At 42.1% G+C, this 16,579-nt stretch overlaps 1 protein-coding gene across 1 annotated transcript in view; it reads left to right on the top strand.

Moving 5' to 3' along the window:
• The window catches only part of atp6ap1b (ATPase H+ transporting accessory protein 1b), a 29,383-nt gene extending 13,008 nt beyond the window's left edge, over positions 1–16,375 (top strand). Inside the window, exons 7-10 of the mRNA XM_084334069.1 lie at positions 1,366–1,613; positions 7,478–7,510; positions 9,699–9,942; positions 14,114–16,375. Of these exons, the coding sequence (XP_084190195.1) occupies positions 1,366–1,613; positions 7,478–7,510; positions 9,699–9,942; positions 14,114–14,323 (735 nt within the window). The 3' untranslated portion in view covers positions 14,324–16,375. The remainder of the gene's footprint in view (positions 1–1,365; positions 1,614–7,477; positions 7,511–9,698; positions 9,943–14,113) is intronic.
• Positions 16,376–16,579: the final 204 nt, after the last annotated feature.

The raw sequence follows: 16,579 nt of genomic DNA on the forward strand, positions 1-16,579 counted from the left end.
ACCGCGGTAATGCGGTTATCGCGGCAGCTCTAACTGGTATACGCACAAAGTCAAGCACAAGTTCAAATGGATAAGTCCCACACTTTGCTTAGAAACGATCGTACGCACGGGTTACGCACATATCTGTGCGTACGCAACGTTGATAAATGAGGGCCCTGGATTCCATTACTGTGTGTTGTGATGTAAGAGGGACAGTTTACCAGTAAGGGCTTTAACCCTTTCACTGCCACACTACAGAAGGTTAACCCTTTACTATCACACTACCGACGGTTAGTGTGGCAGTGAAAGGGCTATAACCTGCTGTTGTGTGGCAGTGAAAGGGTTAACCTTCTGTGTATTGTCGCAGTGAACAGGGTTAACCGGTTGGTAGTGTGGCAGTGAAAGGGTTAAAAACAAGCGACTTTATAGAACTTTATAATGATGGATTATTATAGAACTTTACGCCTTTCAGCCAGAGAAGGCCGTCTTAAATCTCACGTAAGGGAGCTCAACCTCCAACTGAAAAAGTGATATTTTCTTGGTTAGACTTGTGCTCCAAAACTATATCTTAACGTTCTTATTATAACTTGTTAATATAATAACACACTACCACTGTCTCTGAAGACCCACTTCTTCTCCCTGGCTTTCAACTCCGGTTGAGCTGGGCACCCGATTCTACCATGCGTCTCTGTACTGTACTTCTTGTATCGTTGTATATTGTTGTATTGTGCTGTATATACCATGGTATGTTTTGTGCCACATTGCATTGCCTTTCATTGACCTGTACAGCCCTTTGGTCAACTGCGGTTGTTTTAAATGTGTTCGATAGGGATGGGTACCTTTCACATTTGAACCGATACCGGTACCGGTACCTGTGAATCGATACCGGTACCCAACGGTACCTTTTTTCTGTACTTTAGTCTCAAGAAATTTTATTTACCTACCTCAGTCGAAAAAAAAAAAAATCCAAACTTCAAATAACTACAATTTCGACAGTTTTCGGCTTGTCATTGCTCCGACTGCTTTGTTGTTGAATCAAGTCAAATCCTAGGTAAGCATATATTGTGTGCGTGTGAACGTTGACATGAAGGAAAAAAAAGTTAAAAAAAAAAGAAAAAAAGTTTAAAAATTATTTTTTTTTCTTTTTTGTTTGTTTCTCACTTGATTCGATACTCGGTAGTACCGACGTGTTTCGGTTCGGTACCTCAAAAGTACCGAATTCGGTACCCATCCCTAGTGTTCGATAAATGAACGTTGACTTGACTTTCATTGACTTTCCTTTTTGTTTCCGTCCATCTCTCTCTTCCTCTCGTCCTCTGTCTCTCTCTCTCTCGTCCTCTTGTCTTTCTCTCTCTCTCTCTTCCTCTCGTGCTCCGTCCCTCTCAGGTCATCCCGGAGACCGGTGCGTCTGGAGGCGACGAGGCGACGGGTCGTTCCCTGCTGCAGGCCGCCGTGGACGCCTCTCAGGACGTCAAGCCTCCCATCATGTTTAACGGAGCGGGGGGCGCCGGGCCCTGCATCATGCTCTGGGCCCAGACCCTCAACGTCAGCCTGGACCCCCGGGCGCCCTGGGTGGACCTCACCAACCAGACCGCCACGCTGGAGGGGTCGTCCTGCGACGGCAACAACTCCTTGTGAGGAAATGGTTCTAGAAGAAGAAAAAAAAAACAGTGTATTGAAGCTCTTGGTGGTCAGGAAATTCAGTCAACAATATGGGGCGGCTACGTGGCGTAGTGGGCAAGGCGCTCGCCACAAATGCGGAGACGCTGGGCTCGCCTGTTCGAGCCCAGCGCTCCACATTGCTTTCAGTTTAGCTGGTCGTTCGTCCTAATACACATTGGCCGTATTAGGGGGTGGGAAACTGATGGGTGGGGATCGGGCGTTGTGGACAGCGACTCCTACAGGTCGGTTGGTGCGCCTGCGCAGTAGAATCAGGAAGTGTCGGGGGCGGGAGGCAGGAATGTCCTTTGAGGAGTTTTATTATGAACTAACTGTAGATACACAGATGCACTAGTACTATTATACTAACTGTAGATACACAGATGCACTAGTACTATTATACTAACTGTAGATACACAGATGCACTAGTACTATTATACTAACTGTAGATACACAGATGCACTAGTACTATTATACTAACTGTAGATACACAGATGCACTAGTACTATTATACTAACTGTAGATACACAGATGCACTAGTACTATTATACTAACTGTAGATACACAGATGCACTAGTACTATTATACTAACTGTAGATGCACAGATGCACTAGTACTATTATACTAACTGTAGATACACAGGTGCACTAGTACTATTATACTAACTGTAGATACACAGATGCACTAGTACTATTATACTAACTGTAGATACACAGATGCACTAGTACTATTATACTAACTGTAGTTACACAGGTGCACTAGTACTATTATACTAACTGTAGATACACAGGTGCACTAGTACTATTATACTAACTGTAGATACACAGGTGCACTAGTACTATTATACTAACTGTAGTTACACAGGTGCACTAGTACTATTATACTAACTGTAGATACACAGGTGCACTAGTACTATTATACTAACTGTAGTTACACAGGTGCACTAGTACTATTATACTAACTGTAGATACACAGGTGCACTAGTACTATTATACTAACTGTAGATACACAGGTGCACTAGTACTATTATACTAACTGTAGATACACAGGTGCACTAGTACTATTATACTAACTGTAGATACACAGATGCACTAGTACTATTATACTAACTGTAGATACACAGGTGCACTAGTACTATTATACTAACTGTAGATACACAGATGCACTAGTACTATTATACTAACTGAAGATACACAGATGCACTAGTACTATTATACTAACTGTAGATACACAGATGCACTAGTACTATTATACTAACTGAAGATACACAGATGCACTAGTACTATTATACTAACTGAAGATACACAGATGCACTAGTACTATTTAGGGATGTCTCGATCCGATCACGTGATCGGGATCGGAGTCGATCACGTGCTTTTCAGAGGATCGGGGATCAGGAAAAAATAATAATAAAAATCGGCAGTCAAAAAAAGAAATTTTATTCAACAAACATGACCATGTCCACGTCTTAAACTCATACGGAGGCCTTAGTTTTGGTTTTAAATTACATATAATATATCATCATTAATGTATTTATTGTCACACAGAGCAGAATAATTGTCCACAACAAACACATTCCCCTTTAATTTTCACCGTTGCAACAAACACATTCCCTTTAATTTAGACAGGCTACACGCTCCACATCACAACAACAGTACAACACGTCGCTCCCGAAACACGGTTAATATCCACTGACTTGAGCAGCTAGACTTAATGTCAGAGGTTTGGAACTAAGCATTTTAAAATAGAAAGTCAAGCCAGTTGCAATGTTTGCAAGGAGGACAGGCTGGAGGCGAAGTTTTCAGACTAACTTTTCACCTGGAGGATAACGTGACTGAGGATTATCGTCTGCGTTTCAGACCAGAATGGACCATTACGTAAGTCGAACACTGAATGTATACTAATGTGCAAACATATATTGAAACTTTTAATATTTCTCATATGAAGCAGAAGCCCATTTCTCAGGGTGAATGTAATAACAAAAGCCTCCGCGCTCGCGCCCCGGACTATAGGCAACAGATGGGCTTGTCTCGCTCTGCCAGTTTCTGACAAAAATGCGTCAAAATTGATTACTAATGTGAAAGATCGGATCAGAAACGATCGGATCGATAGATATTTAAAATCACATGATCGGGATCGGATCGGAAGCAAAAAAAGGCGATCGGGACATCCCTAGTACTATTATACTAACTTACAGATGCACTAGTACTATTATACTAACTTACAGATGCACTAGTACTATTATACTAACTTACAGGTGCACAGGTACTATTATACTAACGGTAGATACACAGATGCACTAGTACTATTATACTAACTGTAGATACACAGATGCACTAGTACTATTATACTAACGGTAGATACACAGGTGCACTAGTACTATTATACTAACTGTAGATACACAGATGCACTAGTACTATTATACTAACTGTAGATACACAGATGCACTAGTACTATTATACTAACGGTAGATACACAGGTGCACTAGTACTATTATACTAACTGTAGATACACAGGTGCACTAGTACTATTATACTAACTGTAGATACACAGGTGCACTAGTACTATTATACTAACTGTAGATACACAGATGCACTAGTACTATTATACTAACTGTAGATACACAGGTGCACTAGTACTATTATACTAACTGTAGATACACAGGTGCACTAGTACTATTATACTAACTTACAGATGCACTAGTACTATTATACTAACTGTAGATACACAGATGCACTAGTACTATTATACTAACTGTAGATACACAGATGCACTAGTACTATTATACTAACTGTAGATACACAGGTGCACTAGTATAGAATAGAATAGAATAGAATAGAAATACAATAGAAAAGTTGCCTAGGATAAGAGTAGAGTAAAAGGATAAAATGAAATAAAATAAAATATACAGAAATAAATACGGTAATAATATACTGAGCATACTGAGCATGGGGTAAACATTTGGTCAATATAATTATAATTTAAATCTAACTAAATGAAATATGAAATATATATTCCAGTATTCACAGTGTCACAAGGTGCAGTATGCTTCAGGTAGTGTATTGTCCTCCTTGGGTTCCAATAAGACCTAGATCAATGTCTGGCAGCCGTCGCTGCCCCCTGTTGTGGAGCCTGGAGGCCGCTAGTCGCGTCCTCCTGCCACTATTGAGCTGCCGCTCTGTGCTCAGTGATGCAGTGAGGCACAGTGATGCATTATATAGTCTGATGGCTGTTGGAATGAAGGACTTCCTGTGCCGTTCAGTGCTGCATTTGGGTAGTGTGAGCCTAGCACTGAACATGCTCCTCCTGTCAGCCAAGTCTGTGTATAGTGGGTGGGTGGGGTTTTCCCTGATGGCCTGGAGCTTAGCGAGGCTCCTCCTCTCCGCCACCCTCGCTAGAGAGTCCAGCTCCACCCCAACCACGCTGCTGGCCTTCCTGACCAGCTTATCCAGCCTGGTTGTGTCCACTATTATACTAACTGTAGATACACAGGTGCACTAGTACTATTATACTAACTTACAGATGCACTAGTACTATTATACTAACTGTAGATACACTGGTGCACTAGTACTATTATACTAACTTACAGATGCACTAGTACTATTATACTAACTTACAGATGCACTAGTACTATTATACTAACTTACAGATGCACTAGTACTATTATACTAACTTACAGATGCACTAGTACTATTATACTAACTTACAGATGCACTAGTACTATTATACTAACTGTAGATACACAGATGCACTAGTACTATTATACTAACTGTAGATACACAGATGCACTAGTACTATTATACTAACTGTAGATACACAGATGCACTAGTACTATTATACTAACTGTAGATACACAGATGCACTAGTACTATTATACTAACTGTAGATACACGGGTGCACCAAAGTCTGACACCAAGCAGAACGCTGACGTGACTACCCTTCCTACTTTTATAGTTTCCTTGTTATAGAACGCTGGTATTCTGCCATGATGACCCTTCCTCCTTTTTATAGTTTCCTTGACTTTCTGTGCAGTGGTAGAGTAGGTAGAACATTTGAAAAGCACACCATTCTAGTCATACTCTTGACTTGTTAACGAGATCCAGTAATAAAACATAGATTTGCTTTTCTTGTTGGCGTTTTGCTCGTAGGCCAGCTAATGTCGTCAGTCAGTCACGATACCAAAACTTTGACTACCGATACCAGCCTAAGTATCATGATACCGGTTCTAAAGCGATAGCACGGCAAAAACCTAAAATATCAAGAGAAGTAATTGAATATAATATTAGATGACGGAACATGGCAAATTGTTTATAAACAGTGCTGACACTCTTGACACGCCCACTACGCAAAGCATGCACTCTCTCTCTCTCTCTCTCACACAAACACACACACACACACACTCATAGAAAATACAGCATCAGGCTATTATTCTAAAAGTATTGATACTTGATTTGATTTGATGTTTTTTATTTTCGTGTCTTACATACAGGTGTATGCCCAGCCCATGTGGGCTTACAAGACACATAAACAATAAGTATATAATAATATACTTGACAAATGACGTATAGACCAAGATGGCCACAAGAAAAAGAAAATACAATAAAATGTAATATAACACAAGCTGTATGTAAACAAAGAAACAAGAGGAATTCATATACAATTATATAGTGTGTTTTGTCTCGAGTGCCATGCTTTCTCCAAAAATCCTGCAAAACTGAAGATGTCCTCCACAAAAAAACAACTCAACATACAACTCTCAGACTGCCAAAACAAATCCGGATTTACAATTTGAATTTTTTCAAATAAAGCCCTCCTCAAAGCGGTGTACAAAGGGCAATGAAAAACAAAATGATATTCATCCTCCACCACTCCCAGATCACACAGAACACACAACCGCTCCTCCTCAGGTTTACCTTGGAATCTACCCACTTCCACAGCCAATGGCAGGGTGCCAGACCTCAACTGGGCACACGGAGACCTCCGTCTTCTCTTTAAGTTTAACATTACATAAGGTTCAGTAAAATACTCCTTTTTAATTAGAACATATTTTCTAAGTTTAGGTTTTTTCCATATCTCCACCTTCCACTTATCCTGATGGATTGTTGATCATTTTGTTTTAATTATGTGAACCTTACACTGCAGATTGTTCATAAAAAATCATACTTAAGTCAGCAGAAGAAAAAAATCATGGACATCTCTCTTGACCAGGGATGACCGTGTGCTCTGTCCCAGTTAAATATCTTGTTTCTGGCGGTCAGGTGGCGTAGCGGAGATTGCGCTCGTCACCAATGCAAGAGGCTGCGGTCTCGACTCCCATGGGTCAGCATTGCCCTGGCTCGGGCTGATCGCTATACTAACCTGTTTGGCTGGGTTAGGGGGGAGGGAAGCCGTGGGTGGGAAACTGGCGTTGTGGCCAGCGACGCCTACAGGTCAGGTCTGGGCGCTTGCTCAGCGGAGGCAGGACTTGAGGAAGGCAGCGTGACCTCCCCAGTTAAATATATTTTGTCACCCTGTCATTTGGCCAGCTGGACCAGGCGGTTCCATAACCTAACCATTTCACCTTTTTGCTTGACCAAGTAAGAGTCCCAAGGCCAACCCATGTCCCCTTCTATAGCCCCTTTTGGTGTATATTTATGGACTCCTAAGAAGTATCTCATGGCACTAATGATGATACTAATAAAATGGAATATTGGACTGTTTCTAATGCCTGGTATCGCGATACTCTTAGTATCGTGTATCGTTCGTCCCTAATCTCAACGCATAGCAACCATTGGACAGGATGTGTGGCCCATTCTAAACCAGCAGGGGGCGATTCTAACTCTACTTTCCTCCTCATTAGGCTCGTCCTCAACTATCCTGGCATCATCCTGAGGTAAGTCAAATGTAACGGTGATGTTATTTATTTATTTATTTGTAATCACAGTATTGTAACGATCACGGAGGCCTACAGTGGCTCAGGAGGTAGAGCGGTCGGTCGTCTGGTAGTCCGGAAGGTTTCCGGTTCAATTCCCGCTCCGCGTGTCGTTGTGTCCTTGAGCAAGACACTTAACCGCTAACGGCTCCCGATGAGCAGGTCGGCACAGTCGGGTCAAATGTATGAGGAACAAATTGTAAAGCGCTTTGGATAAAAGCTGCTTTATAAACGCACCATTTATTTACCATTTATTTACCAGTCTCCAGTATGAGGTCACTGCGATGCCTCTCGTCAATCTACAGTAATTGCAACATCGTTTGTCTTTTGATCTCGAGTTCAAGTTCTTTATTGTCAAATACACAACAATACAGGGGCATTGCAGGTAATGACATGTTTGTGTTTCGAGCTCAGACTCAACCGTGCACAATTAAGAAACAACAATGAATACAAGAGTGATAACAATAAGTAGTAGTAGTAGTAGGAAATATGATTGATATTATATTATTGATATTATTATTTTGACATTGATATGACATTTGACATTGATATTATATTATTGGTATTATTATTTTGTACATGCTATATTCAGTATGTTTGTATGCCAGTGGTGATGCTCTAAACTCAATTTAGTTGTACCAACAATGACAGATTCTATTCTAAATATAAAATAGTCCAATTATTTACAGAAAGTGTCTTGCGTATCGTGTATGTTAACTCAGTCACGGCCAACCACGTGTATATATACGTGTTTGCTCGCCAACCGCTCAGCGCCATAAACGTATAAATATACGTTTTTGGATCGTTGTTTCTTTTATTCGATTTTTCGATTAATTTCAGGCACACGGACCTCGAGGTCCCCATAGGAAATCATTCTGAGATCGCTAGAGTGCAATACCGGCCGCATCCTGCTAGGTGGCAGTATCGCCCACCCTTTGAAACCTTTTTTCAAACCGGGTGTTACATTTAATTCCCTCCGGGCGCTGAATTTAGACGGAGCCAAGTAAATCGCTTCATCCGACCACTTCGAAACGCATCTAGCACACTCGATCCATAAATTGTGCCAAATTATGTCCGGGACCAGATGGACATCAATACTGGAAATCGCGATCAGACAATTGGAATATTCTTTTTGGAATAACCCCGATCAAAGGTAAGGACTATCTGACGTCAATTTCACCTTGATCCTACAATGATTTCATATCGATCCAGCTGATCAGCGTGTGTGGTGTTCAAAACGAATGCCGTTACTGGCTATCAAAGCATCAAACCCCCCCCCTCCCCCCTTTCATGCATTCATGATGAAACATAATACCTATTACCGGTATATACATTTGATTTGGAAATAGTAGCGTGTCCAGGCAAGAAACGCCAATGCTTATAGCAGAATTCACGTAGCGCCCTATAACTCAGCTTTTCAGGAATTAACCTGGATCACTCCTAAACTATACAATATTCACCACGGGATAACGCGCGAACGTATACCATAATTTTCGGACTATAAAGCGCACCTGAGTATAAGCCTCAGCAGCTAAATTGAATGATGTGTACATATATAAGCCGCACTGGACTATAAGCTGCAGGTGTTTTAATGTTTAATTACCATATGTAAGGGTTTGTGCACAGAGGGGATTGTCGGGAAAGAGATGGCTGTTTGAGGAAGCTCCCATTTATTAACATTTCAACAAACAAGTTGCATATTTGCATAACTTATTCAAGTGTTACCATTTAGTGCAATAGTAGCTACAGAACATGTACTGTGCTGTGTAGCTGTAAAAATCCATAGATTAGCCGCACCGTTATATAAGCCGCAGGGTCGAAAAATGGGGGGGGGAAGGCGCGGCTTATAGTCCGAAGATTACGGTACATGAAAAAATTATCTCTCTTTTGCATGTTTGACGGAAGAAAGTGACTGTCAAATGACTAGTATTGTCTCCATAGCTATAATATAGATATAGCTCTGCAAATATAGTGACGCACAGTGAAAGTAGGCTATGGAAACCTGGAACGTTAGCTACAAGGATAAGGGTAATGGCTGGCGCTGAAAGTGTTATGTTAAGGTGCAGGGTATGTTAAGGTGCAGCGTGTGTGTGTGTGTGTTCAATACCAATAAGTAGTAGGATAAGATTAAAAAAAACGTGATCTCCAGGTTCTCCATGAGTCGGCGCTTGTACCCGGTGTCGGCGCGGTACTGGTTCACCCTGGACACGGTGCAGCTGCAGTCCAACGGCATGACCGCCGACTTCCTGGGCGCGCGGAACATCTACGCCCCCGCCGAGTACTCCTTCCACTGCCAGACCGTCAACAGCTTCCAAGAGGCCCTGCTGGTGGCCAACACGAGCGCCAGTGCCGGGAACGCCACGGAGTGGAGGCTCAGCTTCACGGACTTCCAGGTATATACCGTTCTCACCGCTGTCGTCTGTGTTTTTGCCCTCCCCAAGTTTCAAGTTTTTGTTTTATTTGTCACACATGAGGTACATGTACATTACAGTGAAATGCGTGGTTCTGTATCACTATGAGCCCCCCGAGATTGTGCTTCATACAGTAAAAGAAGTAAAAAGAATAAAGACCAAACGCTATACAAAAATATATAATATACAAAACTAAAGTACAAAATGCAAAAATGAGGGGCGGCTACGTGGTGCAGTGGGCAAGGCGCTCACCACGAATACTGGAGACGCTGGGTTCGCCTGTTCGAGCCCAGCGCGCCACATTGCTTTCAGTTTAGCTGGTCGTCCGTACTAATACACATTGGCAGTATTAGGGGGTGGGAAACTGATGGGTGGGGAGATCGGGCGTTGTGGACAGCGACTCCTACAGGTCGGTTGGTGCGCCTGCGCAGTAGAATCAGGAAGCGATGGGGGCGGCGCCCCTCCAAAGCGCAGACCCCTGACGCTGAAAGATCGCGCCGCGCAGGTGGAAAGATGCGACTGCTGTTACCTCGAGTATCGGAGGGGACTCGTGCTATGTATGACTTAGTCCACATTGCAGCCGGCTTGTGGGAGGCAAGAAACAGCGTTCGAGACAGGGGAGGGTAGAATTGGATGATACGAAATTGGGATGGGAGAAAAATAGAAAAATGGGAGAAAAAGTGGATAAAAAAAAAATGCAAAAATGAGGTAGACATGTACTGCAAATCCATTAATAATAAATAGATTAAATATGGTGTAGTGTTTAAAAGTGTCTAAAGTTAATGTTAAAGGTGAGTGTTTAAAGTGAGTGTGTGGATGTGTGTGCAATGAATGTAGATGGATGGCTTTGTGTTGCCTAGAGTCATTGAGCATCCTGATAGCCTGGGGATAGAAGCTCCTTCTGAGTCTCTCTGTACCGGCCATGAGACTCCGGCAGCGCTTGCCTGGGGATAGAAGCTCCTTTTTGATTGAGACATTTACATATAGTCGTTTAACTGACTCTTTTATCCAAAGCGACTTGCGAATTGTGAACAACAAGTCAGCAGGAAGGGTACAACTCTGGCAGCTAAGGGTCAGTGATATTGTTCGTCATTGAACAATACATGGAACGCTGTATTTAACATTTGATTTTGAGGGGATGCACGATATATCTGTGACCATATCGGTATCGACCAGTATCTGTGATTTCTTCATATACTGGTATTGGTACGATGAGCAAAACCGGGCAGATATATATCGGCAAGCGTATATCAGCTGGTGATAGTGATCTATTGTATTGATTGCATCAGTTCCATAACAGAAATGTGGTTTCAGACCAAATGTTAATGGGTTATTGGTTTCAGACTAAATGTTAATGGGTTATTGGTTTCAGACTAAATGTTAATGGGTTATTGGTTTCAGACTAAATGTTAATGAGTTATTGGTTTCAGACTAAATGTTAATGGGTTATTGGTTTCAGACTAAATGTTCATATCCATGCATCCCTAGATTTTTCACAACAACAATGTTGCAACGGAATGTTTCATATTTTATAATCGGGAACCGAACCGAACAACGTGTATAGGAATTCATATTGCAATATGAATGAACACGGCATTTCACATCACAACGACTACAATATGGACGTTGTAAATAATGGCTATTATAGCGTCACACATGATGAATTGAAGTGAGATGGAGTCTGGCAGATGTGTTTCACTCACACCCAGAAATACAAGGTCAATGTCGTAAAAAATAAATAAAAAAAGTAGGTTCATCACTGAGGAACCAATAGGAAAGGGTATAATGCTGCTGTTGCATAGCAGGCAAATGTGTTCCCACAATATACTAGTGATGGGGTTTAAAACTACATGAAGAGGACATGTCTTTCAGGCAGCGGAGGGTTAAATGTTAAAGGAACACGCCAACATTATGGGAAATGAGCTCAGTCTTCTCCAGAGTCAGACAAGAAGATGGATACCAATTTCCTCTCTGCAAGCTAGCCTAGCTTAGCACAAATCAGTGGAAGCGGATACGGACCAGCTAGCCTACTGTAGCTGTTGGCCAAAAAACGCACCTCCCAGAGTTTTAAGCCAGATTAGTATCCGTATCCACTTCCATTAATTTGTGCTAAACTAGGCCAGTCTGCAGCCGGATAGCTTTCTACTGAACGCACAGAGAGGAGATTGGTATCCATCTTCTTGTCTGACTCTGGAGAAGACATGAGTCTCTTACCGCTGGGTCACAGACGGGCCTTTCACACCGGCGGCAGGGCTTCGTGCCGGTTCCCGAACCTAATCTTGAACCCGCCGGCACGTTCCACTTCAGACAAGGAAATAATTGGTTCGGAACGTGAAAAGTCGGTGCTCAGCTGGAACCGAGAACATTTTAGGTTTTTCCTTGCGAACCATGACATCAGTGGGCGTGTGTCATATTCTAGGCTGTCAAGAAAAGCGAAAACGGCGAACGGCAGAGGCTCTGCATTGCACTCATTCAACGGGAAGCGATTTGTGACTGATCTCAAAAAATTAGATTAGATTAAAATGTATTGTTGTTATACAGCACAACACGAGTACAATACACCATCCAACCAGAGTGGATAAATAAATGCTCCAGAAATAAATATGCGTGGAGAAAGGCTTAGTGAGCAGGTTGGCACCTTGCACGGTCGCCTCCGCCGTCGGTGTGCGAGTGAATGGGTCAAAATGTGAGGAACAAATTGTAAAGCGTTTTTTTTTTTTTATAAAAGCGCTATATAAATGCAACATTTACCATTTTAGTATAGACATAGTAGGTAGTAGTAATAGGCAAGGTAGATTCCTTAGCAGCAGAGTAGTGTTGTCACGATACTGGAATTTCGAACTTCGATACGATACCTTGAAAAGTATCGCTATTCGATACCATTTTCGATACCACAGGGGAAAAGGTTCAATCTTAAAATATAAGAGAAGGTAAGGTGCTATAAGAGAAGATGAATATAACACTTTTAAAACCCTTTGTTTATCTTTAGATCACACATTTAAAAATAACTTCAATAATTTTTATTGCAGAACATGGTATTTTCTCAAGCAGACGGATGTAAACACTGTAATCTGTGTTGCATGTACCTGACAAACTGAACCGTTTGTATTACAGTCATATTCCAACTTAACTGAATGCACGTGTGTGTGTGTTAGGGATGGGTACCGAATTCGGTACTTTTGAGGTACCGAACCGAAACACGTCGGTACTACAGAGTATCGAATCAAGTGAGATTTTTTTTTTTTCTTTTTTACTTTTTTCTTTTCATGTCAACGTTCACACACGCACAATATATGCTTACCTAGGATTTGACTTGATTCAACAACAAAGCAGTCAGAGCAATGGCAAGCCGAAAACTGTCGAAATTGTAGTTATTTGAAGTTTGGATTTTTTTTTTCATGACTGAGGTAGGTAAATTAAATTTCTTGAGACTAAAGTACCGAAAAAAGGTACCGTTGGGTACCGGTATCGATTCACAGGTACCGGTATCGGTTCAAATGTGAAAGGTACCCATCCCTAGTGTGTGTGTGGACTACTGTACTATTACAGGTATTGAAATGAACAATGCAACTTCCTTATACAAAAAAAAATAAAAAATTAGGAATAATTAAATGGGAACTATTTTACTATTTCTTTCACTATTTGGGCACTTTTACACAATTCCTGTGAGTTTATGGAACACCTCTGTAATTTTAAATTTTTTTTAATTCATTGTTTTGTATTTCTAATCAAGTCCTCAAAACAGCATTTTTCTACCTCAAGATCTTAAGCCGTTTTGAGCCTGGGCTCCAACCACTGTGGGAACTGTGTGGAGACTCATGCAGCTGAGTCTCTCTGACATCACAAATCAGCACATTTTCAGATGACACAGTTCAGTGAGGGTGAATATTGTGAGAGGAGAATTGGAAGAATGCGCCAATATGAGAATTAGAGACATAGATCATATTAATATAAGTCCACATAGCTAGGAACCAATGCTAAACACTGAAAAAGGCCATTTATAAGATAGTTCCCCTTTAAATATCGATATTTCGGGAAATGTATCGAAACCGTTTTAAATATTCAGAATCGATATGTATCGATTTTTTGATCTTTTTGACAACACTACAGCAGAGTGCATAATAATAGTCTCGTTTGTTTCCCTCCTACACAGATCCAGGGCTTCGGTTTGACCAACGGGAACTTCTCCTACGCCAGCGACTGCGCCGGGTTCTTCACGCCGGGCATCTGGATGGGCCTCATCACCTCGCTGCTGATGCTGCTGATCCTCACCTACGGCCTGCACATGATCATGGCCATCAGCACCATGGACCGCTTCGACGACCCCAAAGGGCCCTCCATCTCCGTGCCCCTGACGGAGTGACACAGCCAGCTCCACCAGCAGCAGTGCCACCCGGTGGAATCACACAAGAGAACCTAGATCGAACGCGAGATCCGCCTCCTCGCCCCCCCCCGCCACCCCGTTCCTTTTCGACTTACGGAGAGAGACTGTTGCCGCTTCCCCCCCCCTTGAAAAATATTCACGGAGCGAATTGTCTTGTGTTTCACGTCACTGTGAACGGAGCCGCTGTTGTGTGTGTGTGTGGAAGGTGGGCGGATGCCTTTTCTGTCGTTTTCAAACGACGAGAGCTGTGTTTTGAAATTGCCACCTTTTTTGTAAATTGCCAAATTATAACATTTAGTGCCGCCCTCCCCAGATGTTCTGTTTCCATGGTGATTCAATAGTGAAATAGATGATTCTATAATTTGTGGCTGAATTGGCCTTTCATCTCGTATCCGTCCCCCTGTCGTCGGCCGACACAGTCTCATCAGAAAACATTAAAGTGCTAATCGACCACAGGGAAAAAGGTTCATAATGTGTGTTTATGTTATAGCCGTAAGTAATATATTTATATATTGTATAAGTAGATTTACATTACATTTTGTATTGGCGAAAGTCCAAAACAAACGGCGCAACCGGGAGTCAAACTAACAGTGATTGTGGTCGTGGGCGAGTTATGTCACCACTAGAGACACCCACCCTGAGGCAAACGCAACAATACTATGATGATGGTTCGTTTTCAATGTTTAACAGTTATGGTTAAGATAGGAAGGTATGGTTAGTTTAAGGTAACAGTGTGGTTAAGGTTAGAGTTTGGTGAGGCTATCGGAGAAGTAGCTTGGTAGTCGAGGTAAAGGCACCTGCCTCCCATGTGAGGGTCCCGGGTTCGTTCCCCAGCAGGGGTACCCAAATGTTTTCTGAAACGTTTTTTTGAATATGTAATGTGTACTTATTTGTAAATATGTCTACGTCAATATATTACTTATTTGTAATATGTACACATTGTAAATTTTCATAAATCCGTCAATAATATTACTCATGGCTATAACGACGTACAATATGTATCTTTTCCCTGTGGTCAATAAGAGCGTTAAAAGTGACATCAGGCTGTGTCACCATGGTTCCTTCATCTGTCCTTTTCTTCCTGCTGCCATTGTGTGGCCCTGTGTTGCCTCAAGCAGGGCCGGCCCGTGGGTCTGTTGGGGCCCTAAGCGAGATCCTGAAAATGCCCCCCCCCCCTAATCGCCACGCTGCTCCGAGAGAAAAACTGTAACTGGTGAAATTGATTCACCAAACTACATTCAATCATCTTTGCAGACACCTCATTTCACCAGTCAGTGTTTCTCGGACGTTGAGCAAAAATGTGGGGGGGGGGCACTCGTATTATAAAAATTATTCCGGGGCCCTAGACCGCCTGTATGGCCTGTAGGCCGGCCCTGCTCTCAAGGTACATTCCACCTCCATCACTCCTCACCTGCAAGTGCCAAAAATAGAAAAACACTGTTTACCGTTTGCATTGATGCCTTTTTTCTAGTGCATGCTGTGCTAAAGATGACACTATTTTGCCAATCAAAGGGGGATCGTTTGTTAAGACTATCTCAGCCTACACAAGAACTTGACAAGAGAATGCCGATTGTGCCAACGTGATGAGAAGAGTGAATGTGACTGCTGCATGTCGTAGGGCAGGTTTGTTGTTCTACAACAATTTTTTTTTTTTTAACTAATTTAACGACTACTAATTGAGAGAATTGCCTGTACATAAGATGATTGCAGAGTGTCTCTGTGCGACTGTGCCTGTGAACTGATGCCTTGTAGTAGCAGCCCTTGCTCCTCACCTCACCTGTTCCACTTCCTCACACCGGTTCATGTCATACTCTTAGGACAGCGCTGTGCAATCTTGCATCTTGAAATGTAATTTATTTGAAATGGCCTTTTAGTTTCAGAGACTGTCCTTTTTAAAACTGTGGGAAAAAGTCGAACTATATACAATAGATGACAATATTTCAGCTCAACCGTTTGTCAGTCTATATAAAAGACATGCACCTGATTCACGTGATCCTTAATTGCTAATAAAGACGTCTATTATGGTTTTGATTCTTCTTGTCGTCGATTGCAATCCCCTTAACAATTGTGTGTATTGAGCCGTACTGTATTGTACCCATTCTGCAATCTGTTAATAAAAGTGCATTAATCCGTGAGCACCTGCGCGCACCTGCACGGTTGCCGTCGTTACCTGCAGGGCTGCACCGCAACACTTCCGGTATTTTGAGCTCATGGGAGAGCGCGGGGGAATACAAT

Source organism: Notolepis coatsorum (assembly GCF_963971535.1).
Source record: "Notolepis coatsorum genome assembly, chromosome: 17".
NCBI classification, from domain to species: Eukaryota; Metazoa; Chordata; class Actinopteri; order Aulopiformes; family Paralepididae; genus Notolepis; species Notolepis coatsorum.